The 18,194-nt window shown below is 43.3% G+C and overlaps 1 protein-coding gene across 1 annotated transcript in view; it reads right to left on the bottom strand.

Annotated features, from left to right (window-relative positions):
- nt5c2a (5'-nucleotidase, cytosolic IIa) overlaps positions 1 to 18,194 on the bottom strand; it is a 99,279-nt gene that overhangs the window by 49,795 nt on the left and 31,290 nt on the right. Inside the window, exon 3 of the mRNA XM_078564982.1 lies at positions 15,268 to 15,341. Within this exon, the coding sequence (XP_078421108.1) occupies positions 15,268 to 15,341 (74 nt within the window). The remainder of the gene's footprint in view (positions 1 to 15,267; positions 15,342 to 18,194) is intronic.

The following is an 18,194-nucleotide window of genomic DNA, read 5'->3' as shown; positions in this document are numbered from 1 at the left end:
CAGTAAGTCATGAGACTCTGTGGATTGTGCTCCAAAGATTTGGATGTCCAAGAATCTTCAGATGCCTTCAAAAATCAAGATGGGGAAGGTCAAGCATGGCTGCGTGATAGCCCCCATACTATTTACAATCCACCTGACAGTGGCTATTCTTCTCATCTGCGTAGATGGAAAACAAACAAACATGCGAGTTAGGAGCAGGAATAGGCCGTTTGGCCCCTCAAGCCCTCTCCGCCATTTGATAAGATCATGGCTGATCTGATTGTGGTCTGAATTCTACATTCCTGTTTATCCCGTATACCTTTTGACTCCCTTGTCAATCAAGAATCTAACTGAGCCTTAAAAATATTCAATGACCTTGCCTCCACTACTCTCTGTGGAAGAGAATTCCACAGGCTAACGATCCTTGTGAGATCTCCAAGCTCCTGAACTGCAGTGAGACGTGGACTGTGCACCAGCGACACACAAGAATGCTAGAAAAATTCCATTAGCGATGTCTCCGCAGGATCCTCTGGATTCAGAAGGAGGACCATTGAACAAACACTAGTGTTCTCCTTGAAGCCAGCTCCACAAGCATTCAGACAAAATGGATATAAAATTGGCTGAGTGACAGGAAACAAATGGCTAAGGGACAGGAAACAAAGAATACTGGTGAAAGGTTGATTGTTTAGACTGGAGGAAGGTCTATAGTGGACGATATAAAACTTGGAAGTATTATGAACTGTGAGGAGGATAGTTTAGAACTTCAAAAGGACATAGATAAGTTGGTGGATGGGTGAACAAGTGGCAGATGAAATTTAATGCAAAGAAGTATGACTTTTTTTTAGGAAGAACACAGAGGCAATAAAATAAAGGGTACAATTCTAAAACGGGTGCAGGAGCAAAATACATATACACCCGAGTGTGCATAGATTATTGAAAGTGGCAGGACAAGTTGAGGGAGCAGTTAATGAAGTATATGGCATTCTGGACTTTATCAAAAGGGGCACAGAGTACAAAATCAAAGTGGTTATGCTAAAGCTGTATAAAACACTGGTTGGGCCTCAGCTGGAATATTGTGTCCAGTCCTGGGCACTCACTTTAGGAGGATGTGAAGGCATTACAGGGGGTGCAGAAAAGATTTACGAGAATGGCTCCTGGGGTGGGGAACTTCAGTTGTGTAGAAAGATTACAGAAGCTGGGAATGTTTTCCATGGAGAAGAGAAGGCTGAGAGGATATTAATTTTCAAAATCATGAGGGGTCTGAACACTGTAGGCTGGGGAGAAGATGTTCCCACTGATGGATGGATCGAGAATCAGAGGGCACAGATCTAAGGTAGTTACCACAAGAAGCAATGGTGACATGAGGAAAAACTTTTTTCACGCAGCTACTGGTTAAGATCTGGAATGCACTGCCTGAGAGTGTGGTGGAGGCAGGTTCAATCGAGGCATTCAAAAGGGAATTGGATTATTATCTGAAAAGGAAGAATATGTAGGGCCATAGGGAGAAGCAAGGTAAACTGCTCCTTCAGAGAGCCAGCACAGACATGACAGGCTGAATGGCCTTCTTCTGTACTGTAAACATTATATGATTCTACCTGCTGTAAAATCAACTTTGATGGACTGGACACTGTCAGGATAGCCAAAAATCATCTTCTCCCACAGATCCTGTTTTCTCAACTCTCAAATGGCCAACAATCCAGGGGAGGAGAAAGAAAACCCTTCAAAGACACTCTGCAGCTCTCCTTGTGGCAACATTGACATTAATGACTGGAAGGAGCTTGCTATCAATTGTTCAAAATGACAACAACAGTCCATCAAACTGCATTACGCTGTGAGTCACAATGTCTTAATGATGGACGCAGAATGGAAGCAGAGAAGGAAAGACAAGGAAGCAAATCATGCACCCCCAATCCCGCTACCTCGTGGGCGTCCTGCCCCATGTGCCCAAAGATCTCAGGAATTGGCCTGCTCAGTCAAAGAATGGCAGAAACTCACGGCTCTGAGTAAATGTCATCCTCAAATCGAGGGACTGACAACTATATCAAATTTACAATAATCTCTCTGCTTTTCAATTCTATCCTACTAAAAACAAACCCAAATGCTTTGTTTGCTTTTCTCATTGTCTTATTAATTAGCATTGCTACTTTTAGTGATCTATGTAACTGTACCCAGATCATTTACTCCTCTACCCCATTTAGACACATTTCCAAAGGTTAAGTAGCCTGCTTATTCTTCCTGCCAAAATGTGCCACCCCGCATTTAACTATATTAAAACTAACTTGTCAATTTGATGTTTATACTGCAAGCTTAATAATGTCTTCCTGTAACATATCAGTCTTCTGCAGTATTAACTACAACCCACAAATGTCATCCACAAGTTTTGAAATTGTACACCTGATTGCACAAGCCAAATCATTACTGTAAACCATGACCGATTCCTGTGGGTCACCAATTCCCAACATTTACCAGTCTGATACATGCTGAGAGCGAGACCCATACCCAGCAAGAGTGAAAAAGAAACACACCATCAAAGAGAGAGAGACATAGTATGAGAGAAACACAGACCACAGACAGACATAAGACACAAAAATGACAGAGAGAGACAAAGGACAGCCATAATTTTAATCTAAACGAGCAACAAAGTGTAAAATCAGGCGATGTGTAAAACAGGCATCCAATCCAAACCCACAGGCACGTACATTGTATTAATACGGACTCTTATCACATCCCAAATCATTGTACAATCAATAAGTTACTTTTGAAGTGCAATCACTGTTTGTAAGACCAACACAGCAGAGTCAATTTGGACATAGCAAGGTCCCCCAAACAGTAATCAAATCAATAGCCACATAGGCTGGGTGGCTTTGGTTGAGTCAAGGATATTGGTCAGGAACCTGCCTGCTCTTTGAGTGCAAAGGGATCCTTTACATACACCCGAACAGGCAGGTAGAATCTAATCTCAGTTTAATCATCTGAAGGACAGTACTGCAAACACTGCATTACCCAGTCAGTACCACACTGAAATGCCAGCTTCTGTCCATACCCCAGCTCATTTCCACACCATTGTTAACTCCTCGATGCTGAAACCAAGAGTAACCCCATGCTGCCTCCCCCGGTAGGTATTTCCTCTAAGACAGCATATGCTGGGATAAAGCCAGGGGTTCCGCACCTATTTCCATTATAGATTCTTCTTTCCGCACCTATTTCCATTATTTTTAAATCTAAAACTAAAACCTTTAGTCTTTCCACCCCACCCCCACTAGAGCTGTACTTTGAATATCCTGTCTTGCATTCTTAATTAGCACTTTTCTCAGACAAAGACCACCACCTTCAACACCTCTTTGACCCTTTTGTCTCTGACATCTTTTGATTATCTGCTCACACCACACCCTCAATGTGTCTCTTCCCCCCCACCCACCTTAAACCAATTTATATTTCTCCCTTGTTGAAACTATGCTTCAGTTCTGCTGAAGGGCCATGAGGGCTCGAAACGTTGACTGATTTCTTCTCCACCGATGCTGCCAGACTTGCTGAGTTTTTCCAGGTAATTCTGTTTTTATTTTGTTTTGGATTTCCAGCATCCGCAGTAGCTTTTAGCTTTTTGTTTTTAGCCCTCTATTCTGTATGGTTCTGAGCAGCTGAGTAAAACCATTTCCCAGCTGAGACAGGAAGCTCAGTTTAAAATCACAGGGTCCTACAGCACAGGGGCAGGCCATTTGGGCCCACCCTGCCTGTATCGGATCTTTGGAAGAACTATCCAATTTAATTCCATTCACCTGCTCTTTACTCATTGTCCTGCAAATTCATCCTCTTCAATATGTGTCCAATTGCCTTTTAAAAATTCTCATGGAATGTGCTTCCACCACCCTCATGTAGTGTGTTCGAGATCTTAACCCCACTGTAGAAATTTCTCATTTCCCCCCCGCCCCCCGCCAAAGTTCTTGGCAATTATTTTAAAATCTATGACCTGTGGCTTTTCTTTCTGTCCTTGTTTTGTCCTGTGAGAAGCCACTCAGCTCAGCTGTGGCTCAGTTCATAGCACTCTCGCCTTTGAATCAGAGGGTTGTGGGTTCATGTCCCACTCCCGGAAACCAAGAACTGTGATTGTACTCAAAAGAGTTGCAATCTGTAACTGTTGGTAACTCGAAAGAGTTTCCCCCTTTCAACAAAAAGGTTCAATCAAGGTCACACCTGTGACATGCACTCTCTGATCAGGAGAGATCACTCCACTCTCAACATTGTTCCCCTCCAAGCCACTCACCATCCTGACTTGGAAACATCTCACCGTGCCTTCACTGTCGCTGGGTCAAAATCCTGGAACTCCCTCCCTAACAGCACTGTGGATGTACCTACACCACATGGTCTGCAGCGGTTCAAGAAGGGAGCTCACCACCGCCTTCTCAAGGGCAACTAGGGATGGGCAATACATGCTGGCCCAGCCAGCGAAGCCCACATACCATGAATGAATAAAAAAATACAGTCAGTTCTACTCACTTCTCAGAATAGAAACAGCCACAGCAGCAAGTGCGCCAAACTCTTAAAATTTCCATTTTACAAGCTCTCCACCACACAGTCACCTGATCCACTCAATTCTTCTTTGCTCAAGGCACATCTTGAGAGATCTATTCTCACTTCTCAGCCATTAAATATAATACAGTGTTAAATAACATCAATGCTATGATGATCCTAGACAGGTGCAATCTTTGGATTTTATCTGCTAGAACCTTTAATTCCTTCTTTTGACAAAACTATCAGCTGCCTCCTGAATTGATCCACATGGTTATCATTCTCTGGCAAGTAGCCGAACAGTATGAACTGTGGACAGTGGACACCAGTTAGTAACCACACTGTATCACACCCTCTTGACCCCAGCTAGTGACCACACTGTATCACGCCCTCTTTACTCACCAAGACTCCTTCGACAGCACCTTCCAAACCCATGACCACTACCATCTAGAAGGACAAGAGCAGCAGATAGATGGGAACACCACCACCTGGAAGTTCCTCTCCAAGTCACTCACCATCCTGACTTGGAAATATATCACCGTTCCTTCACTGTTACTGGGTCAAAATCCTGGAACTCCCTCCCTAACAGCACTGTGGGTGTACCTACACCACATGGACTGCAGTGGCTCAAGAAGGCAGCTCACCACCACCTTCACAAGGGCAACTGGGGATGGGCAATAAATGCTGGCCGAGCTAGCGAAGTCCACATCCCATGAATGAACCTTTTAAAAACTGTATCACACCCCGAGTCACACCCTCTTGACCCCAGTTAGTGACCACACTATTACGCTCCTTCCTCCACCTCATCAGTCTTTGAGGAGATGTGGGTTTGGAGCTTCTATTTTGCAGTTCCCTCGGGTGTCAACGCCAGATTTCTGGTCAAACTTCATAAAATAGCTTGGCTGCTATCAGATTAAATCTGTTTTGCAAACATCTGCCAAGTTGCTAAGCCTGAAGACAGTTCAGGAACTGGGCCCTTGGCTCAGTAATCAGCATGAAATAACTATGAACAAACATGCACAGTTCTGGGTCACCTGTTTAAAACAAGTAACCTGGCCTCCCCCATAGGTCAGTGAGCAAGTGTAGTGTTCACTTAAACAATATGAATTAGGGTTCCTGTGTTCTATCTCTGATCTAGATCAGCTGATTTCATCCAGAGTGTGGGAGCAGAGTGAGACAGCCTGAGTGCAACGAGGTATGAGTTCTAACTTGGGAACTTGGTGCAAATGGGAATCTCTCTAAGTTTTTCTCAAGTTATAATTTAGATTAGCAGTCAGACTCTGACTTAAATCTTTAAAACAGCGAACTAGTTAAGGACAAAAACAAAAATACCTGGAAAAACTCAGGTCTGACAATATCTGCGGAGAGGGATACAGTTAACGTTTCGAGTCCGAATGACTCCATCAGATTCTACTATTACATAATTCTACATCGAGTCATTCGGACTCGAAACGTTAGCTGTATCCCTCTCCGCAGATGCTGTCAGACCTGCTGAGTTTTTCCAGGTATTTTTGTTTTTGTTCTAGATTTCCAGCAACTGCAGTATTTTGCTTTGAACTAGTTAAGGAGCCTAGTTAACAGAAACTGCCAAGCATTGGTAGTTATGTGAAAATCAGCTGAAAACGAATAGCTGTTAATGATGGTAGAAGGATTCTGACTGAATAGTTGCAGCTCAGGTGTGCGTCATCAGCTCTCTATAAGAGTAGACAGGTTTTGCTATTGCACAGAATATGGGAGCACATAATGCCATTAAGCAGGAGGGCTAACTTTGGAATTTGATGTGGGGGGGAATTTGTCACACAGTCATAGAGTCATAAAGGTCTACAACACAGAAAAAGGTCCTTCGGCCCATCGAGTCTGCACCGGTCAAACACGTACCTAACTATTCTAATCCCATTTTCCAGGTCTAGGCCTTGTATGCCATGGCATCACAAGTGCACATCCAAATACTTCTTAAATGTTATGAGGGTTTCTGCCTCTACCACCCTTTCAGGCAGTGAGTTCCAGATTCCCGCCATCCTCTGGGTGAAAAAATTCTCCCTCACATCCCCTCTAAATCTCCTGCCCCTTACCTTAAATCTATGCCCCCTGGTTATTGATCCCTCCACCAAGGGGAAAAGTTCCTTCCTGTCTACCCTATCTATGCCCCTCATAATTTTATACACCTCAATCATGTCCCTCCTCAATCTCTTCTGCTCCAGGGAAAATAACCCCAGTCTATCCAATCTCTCCTCATAACTAAAACTCTCCAGCCCAGGCAACATCCTGGTAAATCTCCTCTGCACTCTCTCTAGTGTAATCACATCCTTCCTATAATGCGGATTCCAGGACTGCATGCAATACTCAAGCTGTGGCCTAACCAGCGTTTTATGCAGTTCCAGCATAACCTCCCTGCTCTTATATTCTATGCCTCGGCTAATAAAGGCAAGTATCTCATATGCCTTCTTAACCATCTTATCTACCTGTCCAGCTACCTTAAGGGACTGGTGGACATGCACATCAAGGTTCCCCTGATCCTCGGTACTTCCCAGGGTCCTACCATTCATGTATTCCCGTGCCTTGTTTGTCCTGCCCAAGTGCATCACCTCACACTTATCCGGATTAAATTCCATTTGCCACTGATCAGCCCATCTGACCAGCCCGTCTATATCCTCCTGCAATCTAAGGCTGTCCTCCTCACTATTTACCACCTCACCAATTTTTGTGTCATCCGCATTTGGTGCAGAGAGGGAAGGAGTTGCTGCATTTGATCTTTTTTTTAGCCTTCAGAAGTTAGTGAGTGTTCAAGGTTACAATTAGATGAACAGGTGGGTGATTGGTGAGTTGTTAAGACTTTATCTCGCTAAATGTGGGCAGCAGTTTAAACCAATATCGGGGAGATAAAAGTACTGCATTCAATTTATAGCTTAACTAATTAAACTACTCAGTATAAATTTAAACAATAGTTGAGTGATATTTCTAAACTTAAAACCTAACTAGTTTAAATTAAAAACAATAAAGATGGCAGGGTAGGTGATGTGTTGCAGCTGTAGCACGTGGACACCCAGTGTGATCCACGGCAACCACATCTGCAGTAGGTATCTACAGCTCGAGGCATTGATAAGACCCCTGGACCTGATGCCCTGCAAAAAGGGTCTTAAAGGAAGTGACTGCAAAGAAAATGAATGCATGGTTGTAATCTTTCAAAATTCCTTAGATTCTGGAAAGGTCCCAGCAAATTGAAAAAATGCAAAGGTAACACCACTATTTAAGAAAGAGAGAAAGAAAGCAGGAAACTATAGGCCAGTTAGCCTAACATCTGTCATTGGGAAAATGCTAGAATCCATTATTAAGGAGATAGTAGCAGGCCATTTAGAAAACCATAATACAATCAGGCAGAATCAACATGATTTTCTGAAAGGGAAATCGTGGTTGACAAATTTATTCAAGTTCTTTGAGGGTGTAAGAAGCAGGCGGAATACAGGAGAAACAGTAGATGTAGTGTAATATAAAAGCAAAAAACTGCGGATGCTGGAAATCCAAAACAAGTAGATGTAGTGTATTTGGATTTCCAAAAGACATTAGATAAGATGCCACATAAAAAGTTATTGCACAAAATAGCAGTTCATGATGTTGGGGGTGTATATTTGCAAGGTTAGAAGATTGGCTACCCAACAGGAAACAGAGTCGGGATAAGTAGGTCAAACGGCAAATCGTAAATAGTGGACTGGCACAGGAATCAGTGCCGGGGCCTCAACTATTTACAATCTATATTATTGACGGGTGAAGGCACAGCCTACATTGTACCCAAATTTGCAGATTACACAAAGTAGAAGACCAAGTTGTGTGAAGATACAAAGAGTCTGCACAGGGGTATGGATAGGTTTACTGAGCAGGCAAAAAATTGGCAGGTGGAATGTAATATGGGAAAATGTAAGGTTGTCCACTTTGGCAAGAAGAATAGCAAAGCAGAATATTATTTCATGGAGAGAGACTACAGAATTCTACAGTGCAGAGGGATCTGGGTGCCCTTGTACATGATTTACAAAAAGTTACAGCAAGTAATTAGGAAGGCAAATGGAACGTTGTCATTTAATGCAAGGGGATGGAGTATACAAGTAGGAAAGCCTTGCTACAACTGTACAGGGCATTATTGAGATCACACTTGGAGTACTGTGTACAGTATGGTCTCCTTAAGGAGGGATATATTGCATCAGAAGTAGTTCAGAGAAGGTGCACTAGGCTGATTCCTGGGATGAAGGAGTTGTCATATGAAGAAAGGGTCTATACTCATTGGAGTTCATTAGAATAGAGGTGATCTTATTGAAACATAAGATTCTAAGGGGGTTTGACAGGGTAGATGCTGACAGGATGTTTCCTCATGGGGGAAATCTAGAACGAGATAGACAAAGTTTAAAACTAAGGGGTCTCTGACTTAAGACGGAGATGAGAAATTTCTTCATTCAGAGGGTCGTTAGTCTTTGGAATTCTCCACCCCAGAGAGCAGTGGAGGCTGGGTCATTGAATATATTCAAGGCTGAGTTAGACAGATTTTTGACTGACAAGGGAGTCGAGGGTTATGGGGGAGATGCAAGAAAGTGGAGTTAAGGCCACAATCAGATCAGCCATAATCTTATTGAATGGCAGAGCAGACTCAATGGGCCAAATGCCCTACCCCGGCTCCTATTTCTGATGAGCTGATGAAGATCACAGCTGGAGTATTACAATTGGACTCAGTGGCCTCTTGGCAAGGGACAGGGAAAAATAAATCAGCCAGGGCTGATTCCCACAGCTGATGAGTATTCAACGATTTCTGTTGGACAGTGAGGGTTGGGTATGGGCTTGAGTGTACCTGGCAGCAATGCCATTTAAAGTTAAATATCCAGCCAACATTCACAATCAAAGCTCACACATGAATAACAGCAACAGTAACCAATCCCTGCGTAACCACATTCCAGCAAAAGGCAGGCAAGGAGAAAATAAAAACAAATCAAACTTCAAACATGAAAACATCTTTCGGAGGGTATTCCTGTGAGTTGTTACTGCAGGTTAAATATGTCTAAATATGCTGAGAGTTTCAGGTTTTCAATGAGTTTCAGGATATTTAATGCAGAGAAAATGTGTGTTGGTTTTACCATTTTGTGACAGGGGATTTGATCCTCTATGCTGGAGACAGCAGCTGTGTGTTACACAACCCAAAGGCAGCCAGATAATGCAGGATATTATTTCTTGTTATTAAGACGTCTGTAAGTTGATAATGACAGACTACATTTTGAGAGTGCTTTTCCCACCCAGCTGGACCCCACAGTCAACACCAAGCTGTCAGAATGTAGCAAAGACATTTTTGCCACAGGACCAAGCCAACAGACCATGTGTCTAATGCAAGTCAACCATGAGAGCCTCAACTTGAGAAGACTGACCTGCATTTCTATAGCATCTTTCACAACCGAAGTGCTTTAAAGCCAACAAAGCACCTTTAAAATATTGTCACATTTTTTATTCTTTCATGGGATGTGGGCGTTACTGGCAAGGCCACTATTTGTTGCCCATTCCTAATTGCCCTTGAACCGAGTGGCTTGCTAAGCCATTTCAGGGGGCAGTTAAAAGTCAACCACATTGCTGTGGGTCTGGAATCACATGTAGGCCAGACTGGGTAAGGATGGCAGAATCTCTTCCCTAAAGGACATGAGTGAACCAAATGGGTTTTATGACAGTCAATGATAGTTTGATGGTCACTATTACTGTGACTAGCTTTATACTCCAGATTTATTAATTAAATTTAAATTACACCAGCTGGCATTGTAGGATTTGAACCAGTGTCCCCCACATCATTAGCCTGGGCCTCTGGATAACTAGTCCAGTAACATTACCAGTACGCCAATGTCTCCCCTCACTATTGCAGGAAACACGGCAGCTGGATATGCACACAGCAAGGTCCCATAAACAGCAATGTGATACTGACAAGATAATCTGCTGTTTAGTTACATTGGATGAGGGATAAATGCTGGCCAGGACATCAGGGAGAACTCCTCTGCTTTTCTTCAAAATAGTTTTGTGGGCCCTCAGTACTGTTCCTCCAACAGTGCAGCGTTCCCGCAATACTGACAATCCGACAGTGCAGCACTCCTCAGTACTGCCTCTATGACAGTGTGGGGCTCCCTCAATACTCACCCTCTGAATTGCAGCACTCTCTCAGTACTGACCCACCGACTGTGCAGCGCTCCCTTAGTACTGACCCTCCGACTGTGTAGTGCTCCCTCAATACTGATCCTCCGACTGTGCAGTGCTCCCTCAATACTAACCCTCCAAAAGTGCAGTGCTCCCTCAATACTGACCCGCTGACTGCACAGCGCCCCCACAGTACTGTACTGGAAGCATTAGCCTGGATGATAGGTCTCTGTAGAGTGGTTTTTATGGCACAGAAGCAAGTGTGCTACACACCGAGCACAGCTGACCCTTTGGTTGAAGCAATACCCATTCTCACTGCAGAGAGGTTTTCTTTTCTCCTGAAGGCTATGAAGTCAGGTAGTGTGTGGCCTTGAATGGAGTGCCACACATCAGGGAGAGGGAAAGTTACCTGGACACTTTGTGCCAGAAGGCAGCCACACCCATGAGGATAGGGGCTTCTGATTTGGTCAGTGGTCAGGGACAAGAGGGTGTGACTGTGGGTGAGGCAGGTAAGGGAACCCAGGCGGCAGGAATATCAGCCTATGCAACTGTCCAACAGACCTGAGGTTCTTTCAGCTTATTTGGATGAGAGTGGGGGGCTGACTGACCATGGGCACTGTGGTACACGTAGCCATTCAAGTAGGGAGAGCAAAAAGGAATGTAGTGGTAGTAGGGGACAGTATAGTGAGGGGGATTGACACTGTCCTCTGCAGCAACAAGCGAGAGTCCAAAAGGCCGTGTTGACCGCCCGGTGCCAGGTTGTGGGACATTTGCTCAGGGCTGGAGAGGATCATACAGTAGGATCCAGTTGTCCTGGTCGATGCAGGCGCCAATGACATAGGTAGGACGAGGAAGGAGGTTCTGCATAGTCAGTATGAGGAGTTAGGTACCAAATTAAGAAGCAGGGCCTCAAAGGTAATAATCTCTGGATTATTATCTGAGCCACGTGCAAATTGGCATAGGGCAAATAAGATTAAAGAAATGAATGCGTGGCTCAAAGACTGGTGTAGGAGAAGTGGGTTCCGGTTTGTGGGACACTGGCAACAGTATTGGGGAAAGTGGGGGCTGTACCGTTGGGATGGTCTACACCTGAACCGTGCTGGGGCTGGTGTCCTCGCGAGCCGCACAACTAAGGAATTAGAGCGAGTTTTAAACTAAATAGTGGGGGCAAGGGATCAAAATTGGGATGATATGGTAAACCAATGAGTAGAGACAAGGCAAGGGAGAAGGGTACTAATATGGGAAATGATAAACAGGCTGTGACAGGAAGGGACAGAGGGTTCAAATCTAAGAGTAAATCAGCAGGTAAGGCTAGACGCTATAAAAATAAAAGGACAAAACTAAAGGCTCTGTATCTAAATGCATGCAGCATTCAAAACAAACAGATGAACTGATAGCCATTACAGAGACATGACTACGAGATGACATAGATTGGGACCTGAATATTGAAGGGTATGTGACAATTAGGAAGGGCAGGAAGTTAGGAAAAGGTGGAGGGTGGCTCTGTTAATTACTGATGGTATTAGCACATTAGGGAGGGTGACCTAAGTTCTAGAAAGCAGGATACAGAAGTGGTTTGGGTAGAGAGGAGGAATGATAAAGGCAAGAATTCACTTATGAGAGTGGTGTACAGGCCCTCTAACAGTAATAACACAGTAGGACATGTATCAAAGAAGGAATAGTGGGAGCTTGTAAGAAGGGTACGGTGATTATCAAGGGGGATTTTAATCTACATATAGACTGGAATATTCAGGTGGGCAAAGATAGCGCAGATAATGTTTTCCGGATTTCTTAGATTTCTGGGGCTAACCAGGTTGCAGGCAATACTGGTATTGTGCTATGAGATAGGATTAATTAATCATCTCATTGTAAAGGCACCCCTAGGTAGAGGTGATAATATGATTAAATTTTACATTCAGTTTGAGGGATAGAAGAGTGGATCCAAGACTAGTACTTTAAACTTAAATAAGGGCAATTATGAGGGCATGAAAGCAGAGCTAGCGGAAGTGAACTGGCAATTTAGGTTAAGAGATAGGTCAATAGAGATGCAGTGACAGACATTCAAGGGAATATTTCAGAATACACAGAGCAGATACATTCCAACAAGGAAGAAAAATTCCAAGGGGGCACCCACCATCCGTGGTTAACCAAAAAAGTTAAAGGCAGTATCAAACTTAAAGATAAAGCATATAATTGCTCAAAGATGGGTGGCAAGTCAGAAGATTGGACAGAATATTTTAAAAAGTGTAGAATACCTGAAAGAATAATAAGGGTGGAAAAATTAGAGTTCAAGAGAAAGCTAGCTAGAAATATAGAGTAGATACTTAAAATAGAAAAGAGCTAACAAAGTGAGCATTGATCCAAAAGAAAGCAAGTCTGGAGAATTGATAATGGAAAATAAGGAGATGACAGGTCAATTTGACAGGTATTTTGTATCAGTCTTCACTATCGAGGATACAAGTCACATCCCAGAAATGGCTGTAAGTCAGGAATTGGAAGGAAGGAACTCAAGAAACTTACAATCACCAGGAAAGTGGTGCTGAGCAAATTGTTTAAACTGCAGGTTGACAAGTCCCCAGGTCCTGATGGACTTCATCCCCGAGTCTTAAAAGAAGTGGCTAGTGAGATAGTTGATACGTTGGTTTTTAATTTTTCAAAATTCACTGTATTCAGGGAAGGTTCCATTAGATTGGAAAATAGGTAATGTAACTCTTTATTCAAAAAGGGAGGAAGACAGAAAGCAGGAAACTATAGACCAGCTAGTTTAACATCTGTCATAGGGAAAATGTTAGAAGCTATTGTTAAAGACATTATAACAGGGCGCTTAGATAAATTCAAGGTAATCAGACAGAGTCAACATGGTTTTGCAAAAGGGAAATCATGTTTAACCAATTTATTGGGGTTCTTTAAAGAAACCACATGTGCTGTGGATAAAGGAGGTCCGGTAAATGTACCGTATTTAGATTTTCAGAAGACATTTGATAAGATGCCTCATCAAAAGGTTACTGCAGAAAATAAAAGCTCATGGTGTAGGGGGTCACATTTGGCATGGATAGAAGATTGGCTAGCTAACAGGAAACGGAGAGTAGGCATAAATGGGTCATTTTCTGGTTGGCAGAATGTAACGAGTGGTGTGTCACAGGGATCAGTGCTAGGGACTCAAATTTTTATAATTTATGTAAATGACTTGGATGAAGGGATTGATGGTATGGCTGTCAAATTTGCTGCCAACACAAAGATAGGTAGGAAATTAAGTTGTGAAGAGGCGACTTGATTGACACCTTTAAGATTCTGAGGGGTCTTGACAGGATGGATGTGGAAAGGATGTTTCTATCTGAGGGAGAATCTTGAACTAGGGCCCACAGTTTAAAATTAAGGCATCGCTGAATAATGACAGAGATGAAGAGAAATGTTTTCTCTGAGGGTAGAGTGTCTTTGGAACCGTCTTCCTCAAAAGGCTGTGGAAGCAGAGTCTTTGAATATTTTTAAGGCAGAGGCAGATAGATTCTTGATAAACATGGAGGTGAAACGTTATCGGGGATAGGCGAGAGGTTACAATCAGGTCCGCCAAGATCTTACTGAATGGCGGAGCAGACTCGAGGGGCTGATGGCCTACTCCTGCACCAAATTCTTATGTTCATAGGTGGCTGTGAAAGCAGCATAGAGGGACTGCCATCTGACAGCAATTATTCTAGGATGAATAGGATTGTACCCCACACCAAGGTCAGATTGTCATCTACTACTGTGATATAGTTAGCTAGGTTGAAGCTATGATCTATCTGAGCACAAGTACAGGCCTCTACATACCAGCATTCCTCCTGTATGGAGTCCTCTGTTGCTGCCAATAATGAGGCTCCTGCATTTCACTAGTTCTAAGAACAGAGTCTGAAATCCCCTGACATTGCAGGAAACACTGCGCACAGTTTATCCAAATGGCTTTGCTGGGAAGAGATTAGGAAATAGCACAGCTGGTGCTAGTGAACATAAAGCAATCTGGGAGAAGTTGGCAGCTTTAGGAAGTGGAAAGATCGTTGATATTGGCTGAGGAGTGACTGTACTGTGTAACATACTCAGACTGTTGGGACCTATGATGTTTATCGGAACAAGGAAGAAAAGTAAAGCATTCAGCTCATCTAGTTTGTCCACTTGTTTAGTTTCCTCCACCTTGATCTCTGGATTTAAGGAACAGTCTATTTCATTTAAACGTCAGTTCCTGGGGAGGTCACTGCATTCCGTTCCACATCAATATGGTCTTTAAGCTATCAGTTACAACAGCAGTTTGGGTTATAATTGTGCCCAGTTTTCTCTGGGTTGGAGGGTATCAGTCAGGATTCAGGCTCCTGCTGGAACCTGTTCTGTGTCAATGTCATTCCAGAACAGGCACACTCAGCTATGATGGCCACTGCTGTTGAGTAGCCTGTTAACTCTCACTGCCTAGGTTCATACATGAAGACTGGCCTCTAGAAGCTGCCTGTGCTTCTCAGGCCTTGGAAGTGACAGGAGGGAAAAAAGTTGGGGGGTGGGGGCAAGTAATAGTAAAATACACTGCACCTGATCAGTGACTTAGTTTAGTTCAGCAAATAAACCTATTTTTTTTATATATTGAGGAATTCCATTAGAACCAGCGTTGCTCACCTGCTAGGGTGTAGTCCATGTCAAATCCAAAGCATTTAATCTTCTCCATTGCCAAACTACGGTTAACAAACACTCTGAAAAAAGAAAAACAAACTCATCATTACTGGGGAAATAAGTGAGCAAAAAAAGGGGAAAGAGAAAGAGAGTGTAATCAAAAAGAGAAAAGAGAGTATCAAAAGAGGAAAAAATCCATGAGAGAGGAGAGAGAGAGAAATTAGAGTTCCGGCTACCTAATCACTGGGAGAGGATATTACTGTCCTCGAGAAAAGATGGAGGGGTAATATAGATAATCCCACATATCAGGAACTTGTTACAAGGTGGTTATGGATTTGAGGTGTGTGCACTTTGAAAAAGAGACTTGATTTTCTATATGATGGAGAAAGAACTGAGAATCCTGACCAGGGAAATTATTGACTGTGAGAAAAGGATGAATGCACAGAAGTGAAAAATGAAGAGGTTAGGAATAATAATGACAGATAGGCAGAGGTTTTCCACCTGACGGGTAATAGGGAAGATGTGAAATATGTTCCATCAGACACCAGGATCTCCTGCAAGGCCAGAAGCATCATGAGTTTCTTTGTGAGCATCAGTTTTCAGTGAAGCTTCCTGTCTAGCCTATTAAAACAAGCGTTTGGCAATCAGCTCCCGGGAGTTTCAGACTGCTGCGATTCCTGCGGCCTAAAGAGCAGGCTAGGTGTGCCATGAAGAGGAAAAGGCAGTGATCAAGTACACTAGCTCCAGGCCAAGCTCCTCAAGTCACTGAACCAAATAGTCCCAGTGAAATTCCACACCTGGTATGCTGCCAAATGGTGAAGCGCAGCTGTAGGAACTCTCATATCCGAGACTCTGGCCTACGCGGCCCCAAGTCCCCACCCCTGCCCCTCCCTGGCCTGAGCAACCCTGCACCTCCCGAGCCAGCAGCCCATACAGTGCAACAGATGTCACGACCATGGTGATCTCTTATCCATCTTACTCTAATGTTGCAGAGGTCAGACCCTGATGTGCACCAAGATAGAGATCCATTTGCTTAATGTTGTCTGAAGAACTTTCATTTCCTGCTGCTGATCTGGGATTGCGACCTTTTTTCTACCAAGCTGCAGTTATAGTGAAAAGAGAAACTGAACTCTGTGAAGTGTTTCAGTTGAGCTGCTCAGGCTGATAAGAGGTTTAATCAAGGGCATTTTAATCCAAGCTCACTAAAAATCCCATGAATTTCCTACTCTGAAACAGAGTTTTGAGAGATTCCATTAAGTGTTTCATGTTCATTGTATATTGGGTGTTTAATTTGTTCATTCGTTTACTTGTTTATTAGTTTATTTTATTAGTAATTATATATTTTGGAACAGACAAATTGTCACGGTTGGATTGGAGGTGCACGATATATGTGTGTTTCTGTAACTAAATACTCAAGTTATATCCTTCATCATCTGGCTAAGTGAGTTATAACATCTTATAATCCTCAACTGTCTGTTTTACACAACAACACTCTCTTATTTGAAAGGCTTTTCAGATCTTGTATCCTGGGTACTAAACACACCACACCACCATATGCTTTATATGGATTGCCTTCTCTCCTGGTTCTACTGTCACCAGGTGCCGCAAGATTACACCCAGCTGTTCTTTCACTGCAAGCCCAGATAGTGGATACTGGGGATGATTTCATGAATGGAGCTATCCTCTCACTCACACACACACATGTTGCAACCTACAACTCAGCAATAACTCCACACTCCCACTCCAAAGCTGAAATTAGCTAACTCAGTGGACTACAAGAGTGGAGTATTACCCCTTCTGGTCTGTGTGGATCAATGGGGCACCAGGCTGTACCTTTACATATAATGCTATCAGAGGAATGGTCCACCTGCATTTATCCCAGACTGATTTGACACACACCAGATGTCTGACTGACAGATTTCATTCTTTGTTATACAAATCCAACTGTAGTTGGCCTTCATGATAGGGTCGCCCAGACCAGGACATAATTCACAGAGGGATTTATAATGGAGCAGACTCGAGGGGTTGCATGGCCTACTTCTGTTTCTATTTCTTACATTGTAAAGAAATCCCTAGCAACAGTTTGCAAATTTAAATTCAGATTAAGGTTGAAAACGGTTTGTTTTAATGTGTGTTTGGCTGTACAACAGAGAGGATTAATCGGATTACATCTCCATCACAAACACCAAAGCATAACTCCTACTTAACACTTTTCACACCCCTTAGAACGGCTGCTCATTCTTTAATAAAAATACTGAATAGAAGTTATTACAAATACTTCTGTGATAGGCAAGTTGTAAAAAATGAGGGGTAACGGAGACCAGTAAGTTTCAGGGTTCTGATGAAATGTCTCCGCCAGAAATGTTAGCTCTGTTTCTCTCCCCACAGATGCTGCCAGATCTGCAGAGTATTTCCAGTACTTTCTGTTTTTAGTTTTGGGTTTCTTCCCCAGTCTGTGTAGTGATAGCTGCTCTCAGGCAGGGCTCCTGTAGCAGTGATACAACTAGCCCAATGCATAGGTAAGAGAGGGGAGAGGGTTTCTGATCACGACTCAATAACCCATGTTAGACAGTAAATGCATGAGCACATTGGAAAGAGAGCAGGATTGACTGGGCTGTGGCTTCCTCTACGATCGCCTGCTCTCCGACACATGGTGTCCAGATTCACCACTGGCTTCCAGAACCCATGCCACCATATCGCAGCAAGAATTATGGGTGAACACTAGTGCATTTCATATCATTCCAGGTCCTGTCCCTCCTACATCACATGCAGTTTTTCTATGGAACTGGCTAACCCTGAAATCAAACTCTTTTCCTTTGAAAGCCCAGGTTTAAGCCTGCTCAACCTCAGCAACATAACCTTCAGATACTATTAGCTGGCCACAATCTCACAGTAACATACCTAACCGTGCAAACTCACCACATTACCATCCC

This window comes from Cetorhinus maximus, chromosome 20 (genome assembly GCF_964194155.1).
Source record: "Cetorhinus maximus chromosome 20, sCetMax3.hap1.1, whole genome shotgun sequence".
In the NCBI taxonomy this organism is placed as follows: domain Eukaryota; kingdom Metazoa; phylum Chordata; class Chondrichthyes; order Lamniformes; family Cetorhinidae; genus Cetorhinus; species Cetorhinus maximus.
The sequence above is the reverse complement of the archived record's forward strand: the minus strand, read 5'-3'. Positions and strand labels throughout refer to the sequence as shown.